The sequence below is a fragment of the Phocoena phocoena genome, chromosome 14, assembly GCF_963924675.1.
Source record: "Phocoena phocoena chromosome 14, mPhoPho1.1, whole genome shotgun sequence".
NCBI lineage: Eukaryota > Metazoa > Chordata > Mammalia > Artiodactyla > Phocoenidae > Phocoena > Phocoena phocoena.
The window spans coordinates 9876099-9903332 of record NC_089232.1 but is presented as its reverse complement, the minus strand read 5'-3'; the positions used below and the strand labels follow the sequence as shown (position 1 = coordinate 9903332).

At 41.8% G+C, this 27234-nt stretch overlaps 1 protein-coding gene across 2 annotated transcripts; it reads right to left on the bottom strand.

Annotated features, from left to right (window-relative positions):
- Nucleotides 1-212: 212 nt before the first annotated feature.
- Nucleotides 213-25820, bottom strand: MRPS5 (mitochondrial ribosomal protein S5). 2 transcript variants are annotated; one of them, XM_065891470.1, is made up of 12 exons: nucleotides 25763-25820; nucleotides 22402-22482; nucleotides 19881-20018; nucleotides 15966-16091; nucleotides 13925-14158; nucleotides 11934-11968; nucleotides 10294-10384; nucleotides 8019-8065; nucleotides 7517-7574; nucleotides 7147-7209; nucleotides 3567-3703; nucleotides 213-437 (listed from the first exon to the last, which is right to left on the bottom strand). In XM_065891470.1, exons 1-12 carry the CDS (start codon nucleotides 25818-25820, stop codon nucleotides 213-215), a joined length of 1293 nt encoding a protein of 430 aa, XP_065747542.1. The 2 variants fall into 2 exon arrangements, with proteins under 2 accessions (XP_065747542.1, XP_065747543.1); XM_065891471.1 differs by lacking the exons at nucleotides 15966-16091; nucleotides 19881-20018; nucleotides 22402-22482; nucleotides 25763-25820 and having other exon boundaries at nucleotides 14004-14142.
- Nucleotides 25821-27234: the final 1414 nt, after the last annotated feature.

The window sequence follows — 27234 nt, the reverse complement described above, 5'->3', positions numbered from 1 at the left end:
CCACTGAGAGGCTGGGCCCGTGAGCCATGGCCACTGAGCCTGCACATCCGGAGCCTGTGCTCCTCAACGGGAAAGGCCACAGCAGTGAGAGGCCCGTGTGACGCAAAAAAAAAAAAAAAAAAAAAAAAAAAAATCAACAAAGTGTGAGGGGTTGAGTCTCTCCTAGGTGCCAGAAGCAAGAGATGCCAGGCTGAGCCAGGCCAGAGGGAGGCCTAGGTGGCGCCTCTCTTTAAACCTGACCACACAGAGCGCTTCATACCCTGGGCAGCCTTCACTTCTTCCCAGTCCAGTTTGATGTTTGGAACCTCATCTTCCGGCTCCGGATCCTTTCTCAAGGCCCCCTTGGGGGAGGCAACCACGATGGGCAGAGGGCCACATTCCTCCCGGAATTCCACAACATGGAGACTCTTCTTATCAGCCAGCTGTTGATGGGTTTCCTGGACACGACCAAATTGAGAATACGAGGTTAGATCTATGAGGCTGGTCTAACATGGTCCAGCCCTGATACTTATCTTGCATGGCCAAAACTGTTTTGTTGATTAAAATGTAGCAACTCTTTAAAATTCATTAACTGAGGGTGATTATTACAGCAGGAAACATGGCCCAGGTAATATAATATCAAGTTTAGCTGTTTACTGAATTATTTAAGTGATTAAAAACAAGATCTTAGGGCTTCCCTGGTGGCGCAGTGGTTGAGAGTCCGCCTGCTGATGCAGGGGACATGGGTTCGTGCCCCAGTCCGGGAAGATCCCACATGCCGCAGAGCAGCTGGGCCCGTGAGCCATGGCTGCTGGGCCTGCACGTCTGGAGCCTGTGCTCCACAACGGGAGAGGCCACAACAGTGAGAGGCCCGCATACCGCAAAAAAAACAAAAACAAAAAACGAGATTTTACTTAAAAAAAAACCCACAATAAACTTAAGTCTGTAACTTAAAAAGCAGGGACTTGCTGTGGCTAAACTATGGTGACCTGCTGTGGGCGGAATCATGTCAGCCTCATCTCCCCACCCCCAAGTGGGATAAAGGAAGGGCCTTGCCCTCTGGGCTCTTGCCTTACTAACCCTCCTGATCATGTGCCATACTGTGCCCAAAACTGAACCTGAACCTCATCGTGTCCCAGCTCTAGCTACCGATTTATAGGACATGCAGGGAGAGATGTTAAGGATCCTCAGATGTTTAGCACCAGGCTGGGACAAACAACCTGATTTCTTCAACAATAAAAAAATGCAAGGAAAAAACAGAGGGGAACTTACAGATTAAAAGTGATTTAAAAGACAGCAAAGATTTAAAATGTATGGACCTTTTCTGCAATCCAATTCTAACAAATTGTATTAAAAAAAGTTTTTTAGGGCTTCCCTGGTGGTGCAGTGGTTAAGAATACGCCTGCCGGGCTTCCCTGGTGGCGCAGTGGTTGAGAGTCCGCCTGCCGATGCAGGGGCCACGGGTTCGTGCCCCGGTCCAGGAAGATTCCACATGCCGCGGAGCGGCTGGGCCTGTGAGCCATGGCCGCTGAGCCTGTGCGTCCGGAGCCTGTGCTCCGCAGCGGGAGAGGCCACAACAGTGAGAGACCCGCATACCGCAAAAAAAAAAAAAAAAAAAAGAATCCGCCTGCCAATGCAGGGGTCACGGGTTCGAACCCTGGTCTCGAACGATCCCACATGCCGTGGAGCAATGAAGCCTGTGCACCACAACTACTGAGCCTGCCCACGTGCCACAACTACTGAAAGCTGCGCACCTAGAGCCCGTGCTCCGCAACAAGAGAAGCCACCGCAACGAGAAGCCTGTGCACCACAGTGAAAGAGTCGCCCCCGCTCGCTGCAACTAGAGAAAACTCGTGCACAGCAACGAAGGCCCAAAGCAGCCAAAAATAAATTAATTAATTAAAAAAATTTTTTTAATCTGACAAATGGATACATTTCTATGAACACTGACTAGATGTCTGATATCTCGTTACTGTTAATTTTTTACGTATGATATTACTATTGTTGGGTCCTTTTTAATCCTTATCTTTTAGAGATACATGATAAAATATTTATGAGTGAAATAAATTGATATCTGAGATTTGGGTCAAAATGACTAGGGCTGGTTGGGGGCGGTTTAGAGAAACAAAACTGGCCACGGGCTGCTAACTGTTGATGCTATATAAGAGAGCCATGGGGAATCATAACAGAAGGTAGCCATAAAAGTCGGAAAAAGGCGAATAAACTTAATAGATGGTTTATTGATAGTAATTAAAATACCTAAAATACCACGAGAAATGTACAATCTCATGCTTCCAGACTTTATGCACACCTTGTACTATACTAATTCTATATACGTTTGAAATTAGAAAAGAGAAGAGCTGATTCATAAAAAAAAACAACATAAAATAATTTAAATTGGAGTGTCTTATAATCAGTGGCATGTTGCTCACACTGCTGTCATTTTTTTTCTTTGAGTAGCACAATGCGACTCTCTATAGCTGATGGCATTTTAGAACAGGTCTACTTGACCATAAATATGACCTATCTAAAACAAATAGCTTAGCTACATCAAACAGTTAAACCTCTTAACAGTAAGTGTAAATTTAGAAGTGCTTTTGAAGGGTGTTTTAGATAGTAGTAACACACACACACACACACACGTTTTAGACAGTAGTAACACACACACACATACACACACACACACACAAACACAGCTGTTCAGAAAAGGTTTTTTAAGCAAAGCTTTTTCTTTCAATTAATTTTCCTATTTTAAACAGAGACGGCTACAATTATTCCATGGATCACTTTATTCAGAAACAGCCATCACACTCTGTCAGGAAGCCTGTCAAAGTCCTCAGCAAGTGGAGGTCAGCAAATGTCTCTTGAACCTGGCTGTCTTTCTGCTCACCCAGCTCTGCTAAGGTCCACCCATCCTTTCAAGGCACAAGCCATCCCCACCGAGCTGGCAGAGAGGCAGCAGGCAGCCCAGAAGGGGGGGCCCGTGCAGCGACAGCCCTTCCTCCCTACCGCTGGAGTGACTGTGAGCCTAGCCGAGGCTGAGGGGGTGAGCTGGGCAGGGGCCCAGAGCTCCCATCTATGTGGAGAAATAACCTGAACTACTAATGTTCGTATTCCTACTGACTCAGATGTCCCTCTGAACTACCGATACAGGTGACATGAAAACTGACTGTGCTTCAGTTGAAGACCGCTCTCGAGTAGAGGTGCCCGAGGGGCTTCACCCCAGTTCCAAAGGAACGGACGAAATTAGGAAAGAGACTTTCTCTTTTTACTTTACATCTTTATGTCGTTGAAGCTTTAGAACAAGCGGGTATTCTTTCCATAATAAAGCAGATTATAATTACTGGCTTTTAAAAATACTTAATTTTAAAACTTCAAAACACCCATAGAGTATTTTTTTACAGGATAATTCTCATGAACTAACTCGTCAGCTGGATTAACTAACCTGATGCAGCCACAGACAACAAAGAATGCCGAGTCCTCAGGTGGCCCGAGAGCAACTCCAGGACAGCCCAGGAGACGGTGGTCTCAGAGCACACAAATGACATACAAACTAGCCCTTCTGTTTCAGAGCCCAGGGAAGTTACCTGGCGGGAGAGCCCGTGGAAGAGGCCCCGGGTGAGGTTAAGCATGTTGACGGAGCCAGAGACCTTGGCATACATGTCTTTGATGCCAATGAGCCGGCAGATGGTGATGATGGCCCGGTGGCAGCGGAGGCCATAACCTAGAAAGAGGAAGAACAAGTCAAACACCTGCCCACCGCCCACGGTGCAGGCGGCATCTCACCTGCTGGCTTCGCACAGCTTCCAGTCTGGGTTTAGGGGATGCTGGTTCACATTCCCGCTTCACCACTTCCCAGCTGGGGGACACTTCACAACTTACTTAACTTCCACAATGACACTTATTTAAATGAGATGTTATAAGGATTAAAGAAATAATATATGTGTTTCTTAAACATACGGGCAAAAAAACCAGGGCTGTTAAGATTAACAGAGATGCCTGAAGGTTCTTGGTGCCCCATGTCCATGTGAACTAAGACTCGAGGGACACATCTGTTCTCAACCTCCTTGAATGCTCAGAGGCACTGAGCAGAGACATCCACCTCCTCCCGGAAAAACTCTTTTAGCTTCAGGTAACACACCCTCTCCCAGACTTCCTCCTAGCTACTGGCCCATCCTTCTCACCTCCTCGCTGGCCTCTAAATCTTGGGTGGTTTCCCCTCCAGCCATTCGCCTACTCTTGTCTACCTGTAATCCCTTCCCTAGGGAGAGCTTTAAAAACACAAAGCAAACACATCACTCCCTATTTAAAGCCCTTCACTTCCCACTGTCCCTTGAATTAAAATAAGTACAGTTGACCCTTGAACAGTGTGGAGGTTAGGGGAGCCGACCCTCCACATAGTGGAAAATCTGAGTCTAACGTATAGTCGGCCCTCCATGTTCTCAGTTTCTCCATATCCAAGGTTCCACATCCATGGATTCAAACAGCCACGGACTGTGAAGCACTCTAGTATTTAGAAAAAAAGCCAAGTATAAGTGGACCCGAGCAGTTCTAACCCACGCTGTTCAGGGGTCGACTGTAACAAAAAACTCCATGGCCTTCAAAGCCCTCTGTGACTGACACCTCACCGACTTCATCTAGAGACACCACTCTCCGTGTGCTGGCCTTCCCGCCGCAAGGACTTTGCACTCAGTGTTTCCCTCAGCCTGCTCTCCCTGCACAACCCCTTCTTACCTTCAATGTCTCATTCAGATACGTCCTCCTCAAAGAGACCTTCCCTGACCACACTAGTGAAGGTGGCCTCCTTCCTCCCTCCCCACGCCCTCCCCTGCAAACCAGACCCTGATGGCTGCTTTCAAGCACTCAGCCGAACTTGTTATCCGATGTTTCCCCTCAGCAGAATGCAAGTTCCATGAGAGCCAGGATATTGTTTGCTTCCTGCTGTATCCCCAGAGCCTAGATCAGCCCCTGGCAAATGCAGGTGGGAATGATGCAGAGAAAAAGCCCAAATTTAGACTCTTAACATTCTGATTAACCAGGCATGGACCTCAGCACGTGCCTTAAAGGCAGGACTGAAAACTACAGCTTTGATTAGAAGACAGGGAAGATAAAAAAGGTAACTTCTGCAATTAAAATGGTAGCAGTCTTTCCAAAATCATTCAGATAAAGATGTATCCAAAGTGACATGTCTAACAAAAACACGACACAAGCCACAAATGTAAGCCATATATATGATTTTAAATTCTCTCACAGATATGTTTTTTAAAGTTTTTTTAAAAACAGGTAAAACTGATTTTAGTAATGTATTTTATTAACCCAATATGTCTAAAACATTATCATCTGAACATGTAATCAATACAGCAATATTTTTGAGGTATTTCTTATTCTTTTATACTAAGTCTTTGAAATCTGGTGGTATTTGACACTTCCAGCGTCTCCCAGAAGCCACATTTCACATGCTCCATAGCCACACAGGCCGCAACTACCACATGGGACACACCTTAGCACAGGTCTAAACCTTAATGTCTAAGTGTTCAACTCAATACTTTTTCTAATAATAAGATAAATGGTTTTTATCTGGCATATAAATGATTAATTATGACTTTAAAGCAGAAGGCAAGTTCTGGTACACTAATAAATAGGTACTGTATTTGATTTTTATTTCTCTTGGTTTATTTCCATGCCATAGCTCTAGCAAAGTTGTATGAGAAGCTTTGACATGAAAAATTTAAATACTGTTTAATATTTTATCTTCTGATCCAGACCTTGTAAGTATACCTAGAGTTATATGAGATCATTTTTACTGTAGAACCACAGGTGAAACACAAATCAGAATGTTCAAGAATTCTACACCTCGAGACCATTGGGCATGACTGGCATAGCTCCATGACCCTGAACTCTGCCTGCTTGCTCTTTCCAAGACAGGAAGAAGGTCCATCTCTGAAACCTCAGAGCTCAGTGTAGCACCTGGTTCACAGAAGATGTTCAGTCAATACTTGGTGATGAGAATAAATGAGTGGAACTGAACAAGCTGTAAGAAAAGAACCATCTGGGACTTCCCTGGTGGCACAGTGGTTGAGAATCCGCCTGCCAATGCAGGGTACACGGGTTCGATCCCTGGTCCGGGAAGATCCCACATGCTGTGGAGCAACTAAGCCTGTGAGCCACAACTACTGAGCCTGCGTGCCACTACTACTGAAGCCCGTGCGCCTAGAGTCCGTGCTCTGCAACAACAGAAGCCACTGCAATGAGAAGCCCGCACACCGCAACGAAGAGTAGCCCCTGCTCGCCGCAACTAAAGAAAGCCCGCGTGCAGCAACTAAGACCAAATGCAGCCAAAATAAGCAAATTTATTTAAAAAAAAAAAATCCACCTGCCAATGCAGGGGAAATGGGTTCAATCCCCGGTCTGGGAAGATCCCACGTGCCACAGAGCAACTAAGCCCGTGCGCCACAACTACTGAAGCCCACGCGCCTAGAGCCCATGCTCCGCAACAAGAGAAGCCACCACAACCAAGAGTAGCCCCCAGCTCGCCGCAACTAGAGAAAGCCCACGCACAGCAACAAAGACCCAACACAGCCATAAATAAATAAATTTTTAAAATTAAAAAAAAAAAAGAACCAGCTAGTAGCATCAATGAATTGTCTAGGAGTAACCAATGTTCCCACTACAAACCCAACTATTCACTCACTCAGTTACTTTTTTTTTTTTTTTTTTTTTCAGACGCGGGCCTCTCAGTGTTGTGGCCTCTCCCGTTGCGGAGCACAGGCTCTAGACGCGCAGGCTCAGCGGCCATGGCTCACGGGCCCAGCCGCTCCGCGGCATGTGGGATCTTCCTGGACCGGGGCACGAACCCGTGTCCCCTGCATCGGCAGGTGGAGTCTCAACCACTGCGCCACCAGAGAAGCCCCAGTTATTGTTTCTTATTCATTAAGTGCTCTTCCCACCTACAGTCACCCCTGGAAGTGTTTTAATCATGAGAGCCTGGGTAGGATGACTGCTTTTTATTTCCCCAAAAGCCTCAATCTTCTTAAATCTAACTTGGGCCTTTACATTTTGGTGTTTTCAAAATGAGTTCAGGTAAAGGTGAGCAAAAATAGAGGGCAGGATGAAATTGGTACAGTTTCTCTGCTTTATCTTCAACAAATTATGAGTTTTTTTAGTTACCTCTGGTTTGTTTCTTCATCTTGATATGCGTCCTTTTAAATCTTAAAGAAATATCATGGTATACTGGAGGGTAAAAACATAAATATAAGAAGGGTTAGGGGTATAGAGTTAATGCCCTTGCAACTATCACAAAGCAACCAATAATACCCTGAGCAGCCACCACATGTTGGCCAAGGATGAGTAACAAACTCCGATTTCACTCGTTACTAATCTTCTCAGGAAAGAAAGTTTGTTTCTACATTTTATATATTTATGTGTAAGAATGCAGTAACAAGCAGGGAAACACAGAAACACCCACAGAGATATACAGCCACACATAAATAAAACAAATATAATCCTGCAAAGTTTAAAAGAAAAGATTAAAACTCACTTGTACGGTCTTCATATCGTTCTATATAATGCAAATAGTGAACTGCCTTGTTCTTTGCCTGAAAGAAAGAAGGAAAACGTTTTTCTTAAATCTACTGTTAGAATTTACATTTCTTCAGGGATTTCAAAAAATACCTTTTATAAAATATTTTATTATGGAAAATTTCAAATTTACACAAAAATTTCAGTATATACTTCTAAAAGCTAAGGATTTAATTAAAAAAAAAAAAAAAAACGTAAGTATAACATCACTATCACACCAGAAAACAAACCCAAAACAATTCCTTAATATCTCTGACAGCGTTCAAACATTCCCCGCTGTCTCGTAATGTTGGTAAGCAATTACAAGTCTGACAGAAATGATGCAAGAATACAAGCACTTCTGAAATTGCTTTTTCTGAGGTAAGTAACCTTTGACAGTTAAGTATTTTTTTGTGGTTCCCACAATGTCTAGCATACAGCTTATTGGTCTTTTACTGTTAACAAAGGGAAAATGCACATACTTTTCTGAAAGCATCTGCCCGTTCACTGGCTTTCCCAATGGCAAAACCTTTAAAAGAAAAAGCATAAATATGAAAAGGGGCATAAATTTGCCACATAATGTCTTTTACCACATTTCAGGTTTCAGTTCCTACAACATTTCACAGTAGTTCATCTTTCTTCTGCCCACAGAAAACCCGCTATCCAAAACAAATGACAAAGCATGAGGCTACAGAGATTTGCTTCTTTGTTTTGGGGCATTTTGGAAACATTACATTTGAACGTACCTATGAAATTCAAGGTTAGATGCATAACATTACCTTTTATAAATTTCTAGATAAAACTACACTGAATAAAAAAACAAATGAAAAACCCAAAAAACCCCTAACCATGCTAAATTAATAAGGTAAATGGTTTTCACAAATTCTGAAAACAGATTAAAATAACCAGAACAGCTGGGAAAAAAACATACACTGCTAGACATACACGGAAATAAAAATCAATGATTCCTGAGTTTGTAAATGCTTAATCCTGTGAAATGAGGTTTACCACAAGTTAAGAAAATGTTTGCATTATTTGCTATCACCATTATTTATTTTGAAGAATGTATTTTGTTTTTAAATTATACACAGAAAAGTAACATAAGACAGTACTGTTCCACGAGATATGCAAGACATCTGAGAAGCTGGGGCAAAAGGGGCTGTGGATTACAATTACTAGTTTAAAAAAAATTAAACCATATGAGTCCTTGAGGAATATATGGGTGAACTTACTTGCTATAGAAAGGTATAAAGCTTCTGTGATTTAAAAACTTTCATGTGGAAAAAATTTAAAACTAAGTCAAAACATATGATAGATAAAGGGCTAATGTCCTTAACATACAAAGAGGAAAATCATTGAGAAGAATAATCACCCAACAGAAAGTGGGTGAAACACATGAACTAACAGATCTCAAAAAGGAAATTATAGCGGCCAACAGACATGCAAAATGGTGTGCTAACTCTCATAACTAAAGAAATACAGATGAAAACTAAGAGTTATGTTTCATATCGCCACTTACTTACAGCCAGTAAAGTCTGACTCTATCCAGGCCTGGCAAGGGTGTGACGGTGCAGATAAACATAAACGGATGCAGCCTTTTGGGAGGGCAATCCGGCAACACTCATCAACATTTCAAATGCATGTAACTTAAGAGGCAATTTCACTGCAAGAAATTTCCCCCATCGATATGCTTGCAAAAGTACAACATGACATGTACAAGAAGCTCACTGTTTTCATAAATAGTAAAAAAAAAAAAAAAAAAAAAGTATAAACAACATAAATACTCAGCAATAGGAAAAAGGTTACAAAAATTACGCTATCCATACACTGGAACACGATGCAATCAATACAAAAAAATGAGGGGGAATCCACTTATGCTAATATATAAATCTCTGGGTATAATACTAAGCGAGAAAAACAAGCTATAAAATTATGGATATAATATGACCCTTTGTATAATTTTTTTTAAAAAGATATATGGTGATATTTGAACAAAGAATTTCTGAAAAGATATAAAAGTAACTGTTAAGAGTGGTTTCCTTTGGCAACATACTATCTACAGGTATTAATTGTTTTGAAAGTGTCAGTATGGATTTAAATAGGCAGTTTTCCATTTTTCTTTCCACTTTTCTTTCCCTTTTGAAATGTATTCATGTATACATTTCAAAAACAGATGTTCACTATGGAAACTTTAGAGAAAAGTATCAAGAAGAAATTTAAATGATTGGCAAACATACTAATTAAACATTTTTAATCTTTTCAGTGTATATCCTTCCAATCCTTCCAGTCTTTTCTTTGCATATAAACATACTTGTAAAAAACTGGGATTATATTATACAGTTCTATATGAAGTGGGTTTTTGTTTGTCTGTTCATTTGACTTACCATTATTTTGTAAGTAATTTTCCATAATTCTTTAATGGCTATAGACTATTACAATGTATAGCTATACTCTTCTTGTAACTGTGTCCCTACTGTGGAACATTTAGTGTCCACCCCCCTTGTTTTTCACTATTATACATAAACAATAGTGTCTTAAGCCTTTTAAAATATTGTCTTCATGGAAAAAGGCAGATGTAGGAAGATCCTTCTTTTGACTCTAAGGGATTATATGGGTTTACCACAAGGTATGTGAGCCCAAGCCGCTGAAAGATTTAATTAGTCAAAAAAGCCTGAACCCACTGACTCCACAGCTGAGCCCAGGCCACAGCTGTCCCTCCACCACCAGCTCTCCGTATATGATCACAGCCCCATTCACCTGCAGCTCCTCTGCCATTCCCCACAGCGACCAGGACACGGACTGATCTCTTTCTTCCCTCTTTTGCTGTCATGTTGAAAACATTCCTCACCTAAAAGAAAATGTTTCACAAATATTACACCTTAAGAAAATTCTGAAGGAGGGAACTGGAGTGACCTCCTCACACACACACAGGCACACGTGGTGGATACACACATCATCCCTCAATCCCACGAGCACCAACAGCACACTTTCTCCAATGGGAAACCTCCATCTGGACTGTTTCTTCAGGAGTAAAACGGAAGTAAGGCTTTCTCTTCTTATTTCACAGCCTTGTTAGAAAGTCTGACTGAGAAACCTTTTAAAGGATTTGAAACTGTAAAACTCAATGCACCCTATTTTAATGAACGCACCACAAGAAAGATAAAAAGTTGCCGATTAAACTCTGACATAGTTTATAACTAACTGATTATAAAAGCACATCCTTCGAATTCCCTGGAGGTCCAGTGGTTAGGACTTGGCACTCTCACTGCTGGGGCCTGGGTTCCATCCCCGGTCGGGGGACTAAGATATAACCAGCTGCAGGGAGCAGCCAAAAATCAATCAATCAGTCAATCAATCACATCCCAATATCACAGATGTTAAAATATGAAAAAATGTGCATCTTAGAAATGATAAAATGCAGTGTATAGAAATAATTAGCACAGGACTGGATCTCTATGGGTTAGGCTCAACTGAAAATAGAAAATTTGGAAATACCTGCTTATTATGAACTACAAGAAAATCTGCATCTTTTGGGCATATTTATAAATTTACCAAGAACTATGAAACGTTAACTAAACTGCTTACATGGCAGCCCCTTTCCCATAAGGTAAGAAAAGGGGGCTCAAGCCCACTCCTGTGGATAATCCTACAGTAAATCACCCAGACAGACAAGAGTTCTTCAAAGGAATTAATTTCAAAAGGGTGTAAGCTAGGACCCAAAGACTTAAAATACTTGTAAATATATCTTAAACTCTGTAATGCAACTGATATTGAAGAAACAATATACACATTCAATCGCAAACTCAATACATGATTATTGCATATGGCATTTAACACAGCATGCAGCACTAGCTCAAAGGGAAGCTGACTATTTTAGGAAACACCCTGGAAAGAGTGATTGCAATTTACCTGATACAGGCTTCAGTTTCAAGGGCCTACAAGCAGCCCAGCAGATCATTTCCCCACCAAGAGCTGGACATACACAGTAACTCCAAGCTTTCTACCCTTCCCCATGGCTCCCCTCAATCTCTGCCCGCTGAACTGAGCGTCAGATACACCAAATTCAAGGAGAAATTGCTACTGCAACCTTTGCTTTAAGAAGGAGGAAATTTAAATGCAATCTCCAAATTCTGTTACCAACCATACCACTGAAGTTGCTTTGTCTTGAGACCTTACTGGGTGGCCCCCCAAAAGGGCAGCAGTCAGAAAAGCCAATATGATCAAGTAACTGAAATTAAAGTTTCATTATTTCCTTACCCAAAGCAACTCTGTAGCTCAGAAAAAGTCATGCATCAAAGGCTTTTCCTCACTGTTCCTCTTACCCTCTCCACCCACCCCACTCCATCCATCCCAACTTCTCCGAAGGCTTAACTGGGTATTTAATTCAGCATGCCCACCTCAAGTATTCTGGTATCGAAATCATCATATGTTTCTGTAGGGAGAAAAGAAACAGGTATACAGATAAATGTGTCTATATAATTAGTGTATGAAAGTTTTTTTTGTTTTCTTTTTTGTTTTGTGGTATGCGGGCCTCTCACTGCTGTGGCCTCTCCCGTTGCAGAGCACAGGCTCCGGATGCGCAGGCTCAGCGGCCATGGCTCACGGGCCCAGCCGCTCCGCGGCATGTGGGATCTTCCCGGAGCGGGGCACGAACCCGTGTCCCCTGCATCGGCAGGCGGACTCTCAACCACTGCACCACCAGGGAAGCCCCATCACTGACTTTTAACTAAGAAAGAATCTCAGATATTTTGGTGCCACTATCAAAGCAACACCCTGGTCCTCCATCATCACCAGAAACTGTTCTACCACTAAATTCATAAACTCAACCATTATCTCCCTGACTGCATCCTCCCACCTCTCCAGCTCTCACTCAGTGACTGAAAGGTGATGGTCCTTGGGGCTTCCCAGCACCTCCAGACTCTTCACCACTGTTCCCCTTCCCCATCACCCCTCTGGTCTTCCAGTCTCTCCCACTCAGTCAAGACACCACAGTCCAACACTTCCACCAGGTCTTGTGAATATCCTCAACTCCCTCACCTCTTCCCCTCTCCACCACACTATCCAGGATGGAATCAATGCAGCTGTCTGGGCACACCTGACCTGCCAGGTGCTGCTGTAGAGAAGTCAAAGCATGGGACACACTTGGGCCACTAAAGACTCATGGTCTCCAACTCAGTCAAGTCCTCCCTGCTGCCTGCTGGCCTTTTACATCCTTTTAGTTAGGTCTCTCTCCTCTCACCACAGCAGCCATTTCAAACACTCTCTGTGTTCTTTTATTTTTAATGACTTTTTACTATAGAAAATTTACATTCATAGGCAAAAAAACACCCCCAAAAACAGTAAAACGTGAGCTTATGTACCATTAGCTAGCTTCAACGGTTATCAACTCACAGCCAATCTTCTTTCCTCTAAACTCTGTCCAAGTCCCACTCCACTGGATAATTCTGAGGCCCGTCGCAGATACCCTACCTTTTCATCAAAATATTCTGGTGGCCATGCTCATCCATGCCCATCTCCCCCTCACAGACTAACTGAAGGCTCCAGAGAGACAGCATTCACACAGGCCCCACCCCCTCCTTCCACTACCAACAACACAGCTTACCTGGCTCTGTCCCCTGCCCTTTCTTCCATCACAAGTTCGTCCATTCATCTATACTCTAAATCTGGGCCCTCCCTAGGGACTTAAGTTCATGGGTTTTTTCCTCTCCCTCCTGTATCTTCATTCTCCCAGTGGAAGCATTCTGCTCAGTCCTAAGCATGCTGGCCTGAGGCTCTCCACCTCAACTTCTCGTCTCCTCTTTGAGCCAAACTACAGAAAGCAGCGCAACCCTTGTCTATTTCTTCATCTCCTATTCATTGACAAGAATGAATATTTCAGATGATTTTTACTTCTTTACGTACTCAGGAAGCAGTGGGGAGATGACTTTGTTTTCTAATTTACTCTGATAAATATTATCAACTTTTATTTCATGTGTACTTTTATGAGGCTTAATGACAACTATTTGGTTTCTTCTGTTATCAAAATAGCACTCCCAAGCCATGCTGCTCCACACCCAATGACCAATAGCATTTGGGAAACTGCATCTCACAGATGACTTATACAGAGCCATATGCACACCACGAAGTTCAAATGCTCTGAGAAGCCACACCATAAACACACCAGAACCCAGTGCTTTGCCCCCTATTTGTGGATTACTTCTTGGCTTATAGGCCTCTAGTGCTCCATAAAATACATTTGGGTAATAATGTGAAGTTATTTCAATGATGCTCAAATCCTTTTTAGGAAGAAGGCAATCTAAACAGACGAGTAAATAAAATCATATCAAAGAATTCCAGAAATAGGAGTGCTTTCTCTGTCACAATGTAAGCAAAACCAGGACTCTGCTACCTCCATTGGGACCAGGGTCAGGGGGGCCAAGACTGACGCCTCCCCATGTGTTTCCGCTCCATCCTCGCTCCCGTTTAACCTTCATCTTCCTCTTCCAGTCCCACTCTTCTCTCTGCCGGACCATATCCGCCTCTACCTTCTCCTGCTCTTCCTTGCTTCTTTGGGCAATGGTCTGCACAGCTCCATTTCTCATAAGAGGGACATTCAGACCAGGCCATAGGAAGCCATAACGCCCTGAAGGTTTAATAACATACATAAATAAGGATTTTTTAAAAGCATTCATTTCTTGAGTATTAAAATGCCAGGCAATGTGTATATAGATAATGATACCGCTGGTGGGAGCTTAAGCTAACATAATCACTCTACAGGCCACTTGGCATTGTTCATTAAAATTTTAAACATACCTACCGTTAACAGTTAGTAATTCTACTTACTGGTATTGCCTAGAAAAACACTCCCATGCAGGTATGAGGCATATGTGGGCTTGGACAAGGATGTCCACTGAAGTGTTATTTGTAAAGGCAAAAAACAGAAACAATCTAAATGTCCAGCAATATTGGAACAGTAAAATGAACTACGGCATATCCAACCTATGAAATACTCTATACTAAATTCAAAGAATAAGTTAGCACTATAGGTTCTGATATAGAACAATTTCCAAGACCTATTATTGAGTGAAAAAAAGCAAATAAGGCAATATGTACCATATGACATAATCTATTTTTAAAAGAAAATATATACTCCTTTTAGGGTATTTATATATATAAAAGCATTAGAAAATGTCAGAAGGAAACACATCAAAATGAAATCAGTGGTTTCCTTAGGGGAGGCAACTGGGATTGGGGGAGATAAAAAAGGCATCAAGGGGGACTTTAGGTTTCTCTATTTTTTTTATTGAGAAATTTTTTTTACTGAGTAAGTATACATATATGATTGTTTAAAATGTTAAAAAAATAAATAAGATATAAGGTAAGTCATGGAGAAGAACATGCAAGTAGACATGCAACAGCTACAAGTGCAGTGAAAGGTGTTTTCTTTACATCCAAAAGCCTATTACTATCAAAGATAATTTGTCAGCAACCACAGTTAAGAATGTTGATTCAAGTATACTATTTTTATTCTTTAAAAAACACAAGTATAAACAATCATGTGTTCCAGAAGTTGGCAAAGTAAGGCCCACAATCCAAATCTACTCCACCACTTTTTTTTATTTTTAATAAATTTATTTATTTATTTATTTATTTATTTTTGGCTGTGTTAGGTCTTTGTTGCTGCGTGCAGGCTTCCTCTAGTTGTGGTGAGCAGGGGCTACTCTTCGTTGCGGTACGTGGGCTTCTTATTCCAGTGCCTACTCTTGTTGCGGAGCACGGGCTCTAGGCGCGCAGGCTGCAGTAGTTATGGCTCGCAGGCTCTAGAGCGCAGGCTCAGTAGTTGTGGCGCACGGGCTTAGCTGCTCCGCAGCATGTGGGATCTTCCCAGACCAGGGCTCAAACCCGTGTTCCCTGCATTGGCAGGCGGATTCTTAACCACTGCCCCACCAGGGAAGCCCTAGCCCACCACTTACTTTTGTAAATAAAGTTTTATTGGAACACAGGTATGCCCATTTGGTTATGTATTGTCTATGACTGTTCTTGTGCTACAACAGCAGAGTTGAATAGTTGGAAAAGAGACCATGTGGCCCATAAGGCTAAAAAAGTATTTACTACCTGGCCCTTCAGAGAGAAAGTTAAGCCAGTTCTCCAGTTATTCCACCTTCTACCTCTGAATCGTAAGTTCTTTGAGGATAGGGACTTTTGCAGCAGATGCCACACAAGGGCATTTAAGGATTGTTGAATGAATAACTAAATGAATGAATCCCTTTCTATGGGATTTTCCTTTCCCTGAATCATGGGGCAATAAGCCATTTGGCTGGACCCTAAAATCACAGAACCTAATACCCTTCATGAGAAATGTTTTATGCTTCTAGTTCGTAAAATATCTATAAAATTTTGGAGAAAAAAATCTTAGAAAGCACATTAGCTGTTTTTATAAATAAGTTTACCTTCACCGATGATCTGACCCCTGTTCAAATCTTTTCTTTTCTTTTTCTTAGTTCTTTTGCCTCTTCCTTTTCTTGTTCCGGCACCAGACTCTGCTAAGGCACCTTTCCACAGCTCATCTGCTGTCACTATAAAGAAATAGGTTTTTAAAAATTTCTTCAAGAAATGATCTACGGTCTATTGATTTATTCCTGTTGAATACAAAGAGCTGGAAGAAGTCGGGTCACATATCATTACGGCAATGAAAGCAAAATTGAAACATTCTTTGTACACATCACATGGTTACATTTGGAAAGCCCAAGAGGAAGCGATTCTACTCCTTTTACAGAATATGGCCTTCCCCCACAAAAGACAACCATATTTCAATCCCTGTTACTTTCCAGTAGATTTGTCTCCCAGACATTTTAACAACTGTGTGACCGGTCTCTTCCCTGCCCTCTTGCCTCCATTATAACTATTGAGATAATCAGTAACTAGACTTCCAAAATACAGATCTCTTAGCCCAAAGTACCAACACTGCAATTTGAACCCAAAAATCTTAATAATTTGGATTGTTTGCTCTATTCTGTAAATGCCCTAAACATCTCTGTATATCCTTCAAAATGAGATGCCCAAATTCACCTTCAACTCTGATTATAGCCTAACCAATACTTGCAAAAGAATGAGTATGTAGAGGTCTGACAGTTAATACCTGCATGTGTATGTGTGTATTTCTTAAATCATTGTTGTTGTCTTTTTCTTTATATATAGACCCTGACACTGCTGATTTATTTCCATTTGTGAATTTCCAGGGTCCCCAGATCTTTCTCTATCATAAATTGCAAGCAGTATTTTCCCCTTTGTACTTGTGGAATATTCAGATTCTTTACTTTTGACCACTTCTGAATTTTATTGGTCTATGTTGTTTAGCTAGCTATGCTGTTTATTAGATTTAAATTGTCTTCACAAGGACTTCTACCTTTCACAGTATCACCAATTGATTTTATGACCACAGATTGTTCTATTACCAATTTAATAAAGAATCAGAGCCATACAAATGTTTTACTAGTCAAAAATCTAAGATACATATATCTACATGCCTGAAATATTAAACATATTCTAGAACTCAAATGAGTATCTTCATTCTCCTCTTCTGAGTTCTTAAGCTTTAAAAGTTCTACCATACCAAGGGGGTAAGAGGGGGTGGGTGGGATGAATTGGGAGATTGGGATTGACATATATACACTATATATACACTATTGATACTATGCATAAAACAGATAACTAATAAGAACCTACTGTATAGCTCAGGGAACTCTATCAATGCTCTGTGGGGACCTATATAGGAAGGAAATCCCAAAAAGAGGGGATATATATTATACATATAGGTGATTCATTCTGCTGTACAGTAGAAACTAACACAACATTGTAAAGCAACTATACTCCAATAAAAATTTTTTAAAATAATAAAAATGAAAGTTCTACCTGCTAGCCTCCTGAAAGGCCTTACACCTTGATCCTTTGGGTAGATAACATGAAAAGGGAAAAAGCTTTGGATTTATAATATTTTTTAATGCTTTATAGCTATACAGTACCCTGTTTTTAAAAATACAGATGTATTTTTACAGATGATCTGCATAACTGAAGCTCACAAAAGTAAGTAAGCTTCCACATCACATGCTGCTTTGTGTATCCCTGATCAAAGCAAAGGGTTAACTTCAAACTTTAGGCTGACACTGATTCTTTTAAAAGAACCACAGGTTTGAAATAAAATTACCAACCTCAAACTAAACTCTCACTAAAGACTGATTTTCTTTCCTAATTGCTTAAAAATGATGGTATCTATAAATGCCATCAAAAACTTGAAAGTTCACAGTGAGAGCACTTTTAATGGAGGCATAAGGAGGTCAATCAATTACAGTTTCTCTTAGAATCAGAATAAGCAAATCACTCATTAAGACTAAAAGGGATTCAATTTTAAAAGAAACAATATTAAGATGAAGATTTAAAAGACTCCACCATTTAATGGTGGACCCTCTATGGCAGAGGGATAGATTTACAAATACAATGTTAAACATTTTTAGGAAATCTTAATGAGTTTTGAAAAAATTATGTTTTTTTTTATTTCTTGGAAGAGATTTAGAAAATCAAAGACTATTTCCTATTAAAACAGCAAAAACTAGCCCCATGCTGGTTTCAACTGAGTTCACCCCCACCCTGCCCTGACTTGGGAGCAATAAACTCATAAGGGTACAGAGTCCTATGACTGAGGAAGCAGGGAGGCTAATGGAGAGTCAGAGGCAGGTGTGAGTGGTCTCAGAGGGCAAGGGGCACCTCTAGAACAAGAAGAGCTAGAGAAAAGGCCTTTCAGGGCAGGGAAAAGACTATTTTGAAAAAGGCCTGTAAGTCTGATATACACCCGCCCAACACCCCCCAACCACCACCATCAAAGCACAAAGTCAGCTCTTAGAAAACACTGGGGCTGTAAGTCTGATATACACCCGCCCAACACCCCACAACCACCACCATCAAAGCACAAAGTCAGCTCTCAGAAAACACTGGGGCTGGGGGCACCAAGAGCCTCATGGCTCCAACTCTACCCACCTCTCTTTTCTCTTTACACCAAAATCCTCTGATACAAGGAAGACTGTGTTACTTGCAATTCCCCATCATCTGGTCCTCTTTTCTGCATAGCTACACAAATGACCTAGTAGGTCATTATTTAATTTAATCCAAATTAAAGTGATCTGTACCCACACAATGAAATATTCTACAGTTATGACACTGCACTGGAGAAGCCCATGTACTGTCATGGGAAAATGTATAGCGTACTGCTTGCTGCATGAAAAAGCAGCAAATCCAGGATTTCAGGGTAGTAGGATTACAAGTGATTTTTTGCTTTTTGATTCTGTATTTACCAAGTAGTCTAAAATGGACTGGCTTTATAATCTTAATTTCTTTTAATTTGCCTAATGCTGAATTGTGGATTCAATCTCCATTTCTTACAAGCTAATTTCAGTTCAGACTGGACTCTCAAATACTATCTCAGATAGGAGTAATATTAGTAAAACAACATCTACTTAAAATTAACTTTTCCTGATTAGTCCTATCTCCTCAACTAAAGTGCAACTGAAAACAGATTTTGAGTATATTCTTGGTGTGAATCTAAATCAGCAGGGATTTGGGCCACAATTCCATCCTGGAATTCCAGGGACTCCACAGGTCCTTTAGACCTCAGGTGCCCCAAATGAGGGGATTAAAGTAAACTAGTACTCCCAAAAGTGTGTATAGTACAACTGGTAGCATGTAAGATAATTCTAGGAGGTACATGGAGGAACGTTTTTATTTGAATAGCACAGGCGTACCTTGGAGATATTGTGGGTTTGGTTCCAGACGAAGCAAATGTCACAATAAAGTGAGTCACACAAATTTTTTGGCTTCCCAGTGCCTATAAAAGTTATGTTTATACTATACTGCAGTCTTAAGCATGCAATAGCATTATGTCTAAAACAACAATATATATACTTTAATTTAAAAAATATTCCAAAAAAATAAAATAAAAAATACTCTACTGCTAAAAAATGTTAACCTTCAGCCAGTCATAGCAGCAACATCAAAGACCACTGATCACATATCACCATATCAAATATAGTAATAACTAAAAAGTCTGAGATATTGCAAGAAATACCAAAATAGGACACAGAGACGACACACAAATGCTGTTGGAAAAAATGGTGCAGACAGACTTGTTCAACACAGGTTGCCACAAACCTTAAATACGTCAAAAACGCAATATCCACCAAGCACAATACATATATTAGTCTCTGAAGTGTTAATTCATTTAAGGAGGAAGAAGAAAAAGAAGAAAAATTAAGATACAAATCCACCTTTTATTTTCCTGTTTCATGAAATGGGAAGTTTGTGGCCAGTCTACGTACATTTAGTGAAGAAACTATAGAATCTATACTGTTGGCCCATCAAGTTACTGGGAGAAGAAATACAGCACTGTGTCTGTAGCGCACGGGTCAAGCTGGTAAAATGACGGTTGTCTCTGTTTCCTGGAGATGACAAAGAGCCTGCAGGTAGATGGAATAAAACTTTGTTAGATGCTCCACACCTATGGAGAAACACTGCCAGCACCAAAAAATTAACTGTTACTAATAAAAATAAGTCACTAAAATCCTGAACTTTTAAGAATCTTTTTTTTTTTTTTTGTGGTACGCAGGCCTCTCACTGTTGTGGCCTCTCCCGTTGCAGAGCACAGGCTCCGGACGCACAGGCCCAGCGGCCATGGCTCACAGGCCTAGCCGCTCCGCGGCATGTGGGATCTTCCCAGACCAGGGCACGAACCCGTGTCCCCTGCATCGGCAGGCGGACTCTCAACCACTGTGCCACCAGGGAAGCCCTAAGAATCATATTTTGAGGACAGTCTTACTTTAAAAAATAAAACTTCTGGAGGCTGGCTCAGATGACATAGTGAGGTCTCTCTGGACCTATTAGCTTACTTTGTAAATTACTCAAAAGTAAATAGAAAATACTGGCTTTTCATGTTAAATAAATTCAGATCTTCAATAATCAGTCTAAATCCCATTATGCTGGACACATTTTAGTTTTTCCTGTAAGCTTCTCAGGCTTCAACAAAATATCAAGTGCACATGAATTTATTCTTGTAGTTTAGAACTACAATCCTTGACATACTTTAAGAGTGTAAAAATCACTACCATCAAATTTAGAATTCTTTAATCTTTTTCTAAAGACCAAAATACTATTCACAAGTAATAATGCAGTCAGCTTACAAAGGTCCAACTGTCAAAAGTAAAGAGAAATCAACTTCAGAATTCAGAAATAATCTCTTTCAATGTACTGTTGCTACAACTGAGTTTGCTCAGATTGCATTGTGCTTTTTAAAACAGGAGGTGGCAGCAGCTCATGCTAAATCACATTTGAAGTCCAATTACAGATTATCATCCACCAACGATCAATGAACAGTTCTGCTCTGATCCCTTGAATGCTTATTAATTTCAGACCATGAAGTCTTCATCTCAGGAATAGCATGGAGTCCACAGAGGGCCAAGCCCAGGAAGCTCCCTTGGGTGGACTTCTTCAAAGACAGAGTCTGCCCTTGAAGGTTTCACTTCAGTGTTTAACTGTTCACCATGAAGAATTTCTTCCTTCTAATTTAAATCTCTTCTATTAAATCAAACTGGTTAATTAGTGATGTGTTTCAGGGATGTTAGAAAAATTATTGCTATTTCTGACCAACCTGTTGCAGCCTTTAGGAAAATACTGCAATAGGTACAAAGAATACAAAGCAATTTTTTAAAAACAAGGCAATTACTAACTCTAGGGAAAATAAAATGTTGTAGGAGAAAGGAAACATAATAAGAGAATACAGCTGACCCTTAAACAGCATGAGGGTGATGGGCACTGACCCCCCCGCCAGTTAAAAATCCACGTATAACATATAGTTGTCCTTCCCTATCTGCGATTCCACATCCTTGGATTCCACCAACCTCAAATTGCATGGTACTGTAGTACTTATTTCTTGAAAAAAAGCCACATATAATTGGACCCGTGCAGTTCAAACCCGTTCTGGTTGTACAGGGTCAACTGTACTACCTAGCTCAGCTGTGAAGAACATATACATAACTGCCTACAGATTCGACCAAAACTGTGCTTACAACTATGCTCAGAAAAAGCAGGGATGGTGCCTAATTAAATCTTCAATTAGCATAACGACATTAACAGAGAAAAGAACAAGTATATACACTATCTGTTTAGAAATATAACCAGATGGAAGTTAAAGTGTCACTGGAAGATGAGAAGGCCTAGAAAAGGGAGGTGGTTTTAAGATATAAACCTTTTAGTACTCTTCGGAAGTACAATGTCTCAAGATAACAATCTTTAAAGTAGGAACTACCATCCTCATTTTATAGAAGAGGAAACTGAGGGTCCAAGGGGTGTCATTAGTTCATGGTCGCACGGGCAGAAAGTGGAGGAGCCGAGAACTGTGCGGTCATTCCACCAGTCAGCACTCTCCCCACCCCTTCTACAAACACTGTGTTTCCAGAACACATCACAGTATCCGAGACAGCTCAGGACCCAGTCCTGCCATTACTGGCTGTGTGACCTTAAAGCAAGTCACTTAGCCTCTCAGAGACTCACTTCAGCATCTGTAAAATGGGAATAACAACTCCTCATAAAAACTGGGGTGAGGATTAACCAAGATAACATACTATTAACCTGACACAGTCATTACTCAATAAATCATGGCTATTATTTTTTAAAGCCTTGAATTATAACAGCTGTAATCATTAAAAATTTGAAAACTACTCTTTAGACCTTATCCATTTCTATTATAAAGAATGTACTTCATTCCTCTACATTTTAAAAAAACTACATAAAGTACTCTTAACACTAGCTCTTATAAGAAAAGGTAGTTAGATAAATAAATCTCACCATTGCTGGGAACAGTCTTCAATGCCAAAATGGAAGCTGTTGGAAAGCTGTTTAGGTAAAGCTGCCTGGACCATAGATGACCTATAAATTAAAAAAAAAAAATTAAGATCCATTTCTACATGAAAAGGAACATTTTTTAACACCTAAAGAATAGTATTATCTATAGAATAAAAGAACCAAGACAAGTAAATGAGTAATTTCTGGGCTCCATGACCACTTGCCCAAGTAAATGAAATTACATCACATCGGCTCCTTCACTCACATCTGACCTGTTACCAAGCCCTAGAGATTCTCCTCAAAAATCAATCCACCTCTCAGCTACACACCCTCCTACAGTCTCACTGCCCCTCTTTGTTCAAGCTCCATCCCTCAGCCACGTGGTAAGGACAGTCTCCTAACAGGTCTCCAGTCTCCCTCTAATTCACCATCTGCTGTCAAGCAAGCTCTTCTCTCTCTCTTTTTTTTTTTTTTTTGCTTATTTCAAACTCCTAATTTACCCCCCTCCCCTTTTCCCTTTGGTAACAGGCAGGCCTTTCTAAGACTACAAGTCTAGTCACCGCACAGCCCTGATATATCATTCTTTGGCTCCCTACTATCTGCAGAACAAATTCAAAACTCCTCAGCATCACCTACAGGGCTGCGACTTGGCCCCAACCTTCCACGTCAGCCTCATCTCCACCACTCTCCTCTCCATCCCCCTCTGGCCACACCAGACTCGCAGTCAGTATGGAACACACTCAGCTCTTGAATCCTTTACTGTGTCTCTGACAGGTTCTCCTGGTTTGCCTGAAACACCACCTCTCGGTGAAGGCTCCCCAATTCCCACAGCACTCTGCTCCCCTCTTTCACCAGGAGCCCCTGCAGCGCCAGGCTGTAACCGTACGGTGTACCACTTCACACCGTACAGTACTTCAGAACAGGCTCTGACAGCATTCACTGGACACTAATTATTGAAAAGGGCGCCAAGAAAAACCAGTGGAGAAAGAATAATCTTTCCAACAAATGATGCTGGGACAACTGAGTATTCACATGCAAAAAGAATGAAGTTGGAGCCCTACTTATACCACACATAAAACTAAACTCAAAATGGATCAAAGACCTAAAGGTAAGAGCAAAAACTATAAAACATTTAGAATAAAACATAAGGGTAAATAATTATGACCCTGGATTTTGCAATGGTTTCTTAGATATGACACTAAAAGCATAAGCAACAAAAACCAAAAACAGGTAAATCAGACATTATCCAAATTTAAAACTTTTGTGTTTCAAAGGACACTATCAAGAAAATGAAAAGACAACACACAGATGGGGAGAAAATTTTACAAATCATTTATCTGACAAGGGACTTGTATCTAGAAAATATAAAGAACTCTTACAATTCACTAATAAAAAGACAGCCCAGTTTAAAAATGGATATAGATTAGAACAGACATTTCTCCAAAGAACATATAGAAATGGCCAAGAAGCACAAAAAAAGATGTTCATTAGCCATCAGGGAAATGCAAATCAAAACCACAAATTGATACCACTTCACACCCACTAGGATGACTACAGTCAAAAAGACAGAAAAGAACAAGTGTTGACAAGGATGTGGAGAAATTAAAATCCTCATGCTGGTGGGAATGTAAAAAGGTGCAGCTACTTTAGACAACAGTCTAGCAGTTCCTCAAAAAGTGAAACATGGAGTTGCCATTTGATCCAGCAATTCCACTCCAAGATGTATACACATGAGAAATGAAAATATATGTACATACAAAAACACTGCACACAAATACTTACAGCCACATTAGGCATAATAGCCAAAAGGTACAAACTACCCAAATGCTCAATAGATAAACAAAATGTGGTATATACACACAACAGAATATTATTCAGCCATAAAAAGGAATTAAGTACTGATTTATGCTACAACATGGACAAATTTGGAAAACATTATGCTAAGTGAAAGAAGCCAGTCACAAAAGATCACATATTACTTGATTCCATTTATATGAAATATCTAGAACATGCAAACTATAGAGAAAAAAGTAGATTAGTGGTTGCCCAGGGCTGGGGGCAATGGAGGTCTGGGGGGATGCTAGCTAAAAGAGTACAGGGTTTCTTTTTGGGGTGACAAAGATATTCTAAAATTGACTGTGGTGATGGTTGCACAGCTCTGTGAATACACTAAAAACCACTGAACTGTATACTTTAAGAAGATGAATCCTGTGGTATGTAAATTACATCCCAATAAAGCCACTACCAAAAAAAGTTTATACACTAGAAGAAGAAAAAAAAAAACACACAAAGAAGGAAAGAAAGAGGCTCTGGAGCCAGGTGGTGTGGGTGCAAAAACCTGACATCCTCCCAGTCTAACTCTGAACAAGTTTCTCAACCTCTGTGTGCCTTAATTCCTTCATCTGTAAAATGGGAATAATAAAGGCATCTATCTCATAAAGGCATTGTGAAGATGAAGCAAGGAAAAAAGCATAAAGAGTTTAAGACAGTCCCTGCTACACATAAGAGCTCGTGAAAGAAAGCTACACATGCTAAGTGCTATTTGATCGGGGCTTTGGAAAAGGAGGAGGTGGTCACAACATAAACAAAAGTAAAAAAATGCTCAGGTCAGATTTTCCTACAAACGATTGCAGGTCAAGTTTCCCAACAAAATGAGTTACTAAAAAGAACTTTTCGATTTTTACAGATCTTTGGATTTCGTAATTACGAATGCTGGATTGTGGGTTTACAATAAAATAGAGGGAATAGAGGTCAAATTAATTACGAAGTTGTTCCTAGAGATAAACATCAAGCTGGAGGATAGCATATTGCCTTTCCTCGGGCTGCAAACAACCAACTAGGGGTTGGGGAGGACAATAAAAGCAAAACTACTGACATTCCAAACATCCTTCTTTTTAATAAAGGGCACTGATCAGCCCGGAATCTAAAATAACTGACACTAATCCCATCCGACTCAAGCTGGAGGACAGCCTATTTCCCTTTCGAGCTTCGCTGGCCGCCATTCACCTCGAACCCCACATCAACATCACCAAATGAACCTGTGAAATCACGCCCGCGGGGAAAGCGATGCTCGCCTGCCACTCCGCTGCCCCTTTTAACCGAGCATGCACGAGCGACCTGGTGAACTGAAAGAGACTCTGTACCGCGTCCAGTCCACCCTCAATTTACAGACCCGGGCGCTGCGACCCAGAGAGGATGCGGACGCGCGCAAGGTCACACAGCAGGTCCCAGCGGGACAAGAGCCGGGCGTGAGAGGCCGGGGCTGCGGCTTCTCGCTTCTTTCCACCCGGGTGTCTGCAGGCCCTGGGCCAACCCCCACTCCCGCCCCGCTCAGAGCCCCTGCTCCCAGCGTCCTGGCTCTCACCCGCCGACGCGCCACACAGCACAGGGAGAATTCCCGCGGCGCGCACCGTCGCCGCCATGGTGGAGACCCACGAGCGCCTCTGTCCGGGCAGCCTTCCCACCGCCTGCCGCGACTGCTCCTCGTCCAACGGCCGCGGACCTCGGCCCGAGACTGAATTTCCGAGGCCAGGGGGCCGCCCCGCAACGTAGGCCCGAATGAGGGGTTGTCTGGACGGGAAGCAAAGTAGGATGAGTACGGCGCAGCCTCGGACGGCCCCCGCGGGGGACCTCGCGTTAGGACCCAGGGGCGGGGCTTGGGCTGGCTGCCGGTGTGGGCGGGGCTGGCTCACGGTGTTCTCTCCAGGGACTCGGCGGCACCGTCGGCATCTACAGGGCGGCGGGACCGCGAGCCGGTGACATCCTCCTCCCTCGGAACGGAGCTGATGCTGCGGACTCTTCCCAGCCAGAAGTGCGAGGTACAGACGAGCACGGAGAGGGTCTCAGTGAAGGTCCGAGGGGGGGAAATAAATAGGAGAATGAAAAAGCTATTCATACCCAACTCCAGCAAAGCTCTGGATAGTTGTTTTGGGAGAAGCATTGCGGGCAATGAAGACAAATCCATATCCAGAGTGTCTGTTCCAGTCAGAACAAGGTGCTGCTCCTTCCATGATAGAACTGGCCCGATGTAATCAATCTGCAACCAGATAGCTGGCTAATCCTCGGGAAGTAGTGTCATATTGGGGGCTCAGTGTCGGTCTCTGCTGTTGGAATATTGGGCACTAAGCAGTGGCTGGAGCCCGATTGGCCCTGGTGAGTGGAAGTCCATGTTGCTGAGCCCAAACGTAACCTCCATCCCTAGTGCTTTGTTCTTCAGTCCATCTCTGTGGAAGGAGGCCGACTGACATTCACAGGTTGGTTATTCTGTCCACCTCATTAAAATCCTCCTCTGTGGAGGTCACCCTTTGGTAAGCATTCATATGGAACATAATTATCTTAACATTCAGAAGTCTGTCGACACACCTCTCCCCAGACTCCTTGTCAGACCTCCTTGAATTTTCTAATCATACTCCTTTCAAGTACCTGACCATCCAGCCAAGCCATTAGCCACAGCGCATGAAAAAGTATGGCTCTGTGCTTCTGATCAGGCAAAATGAACAACGAGGTGCACTGCTCAAATTTCTGCCCACTGAGAGGATTTCCCTTCATCACTGTCCCGCAGAGCCTTCCCAAAGTGAGATGTTGGGCAGCTGTGTCCTTTTAGGTGATGCTTGCATACCATGCAGAACCCAAGAGTTTTCCTCTTCAGGCAACTGGTCAGAAGGAGGTTACCGTGAAGCTGTAGGTAGGGGTTGGAGAGAGAAGATAATGTCGCAAGAGTAGAGGCCACGGTCATGAGGAAATCAGTTTCTTGTGCCTCCAGGATCTGCTTGAGCCCAGCTTCATATATACCACTTCCATTTGATGATGGCGTGCTGCTGTGTGCCCAGCTTTATG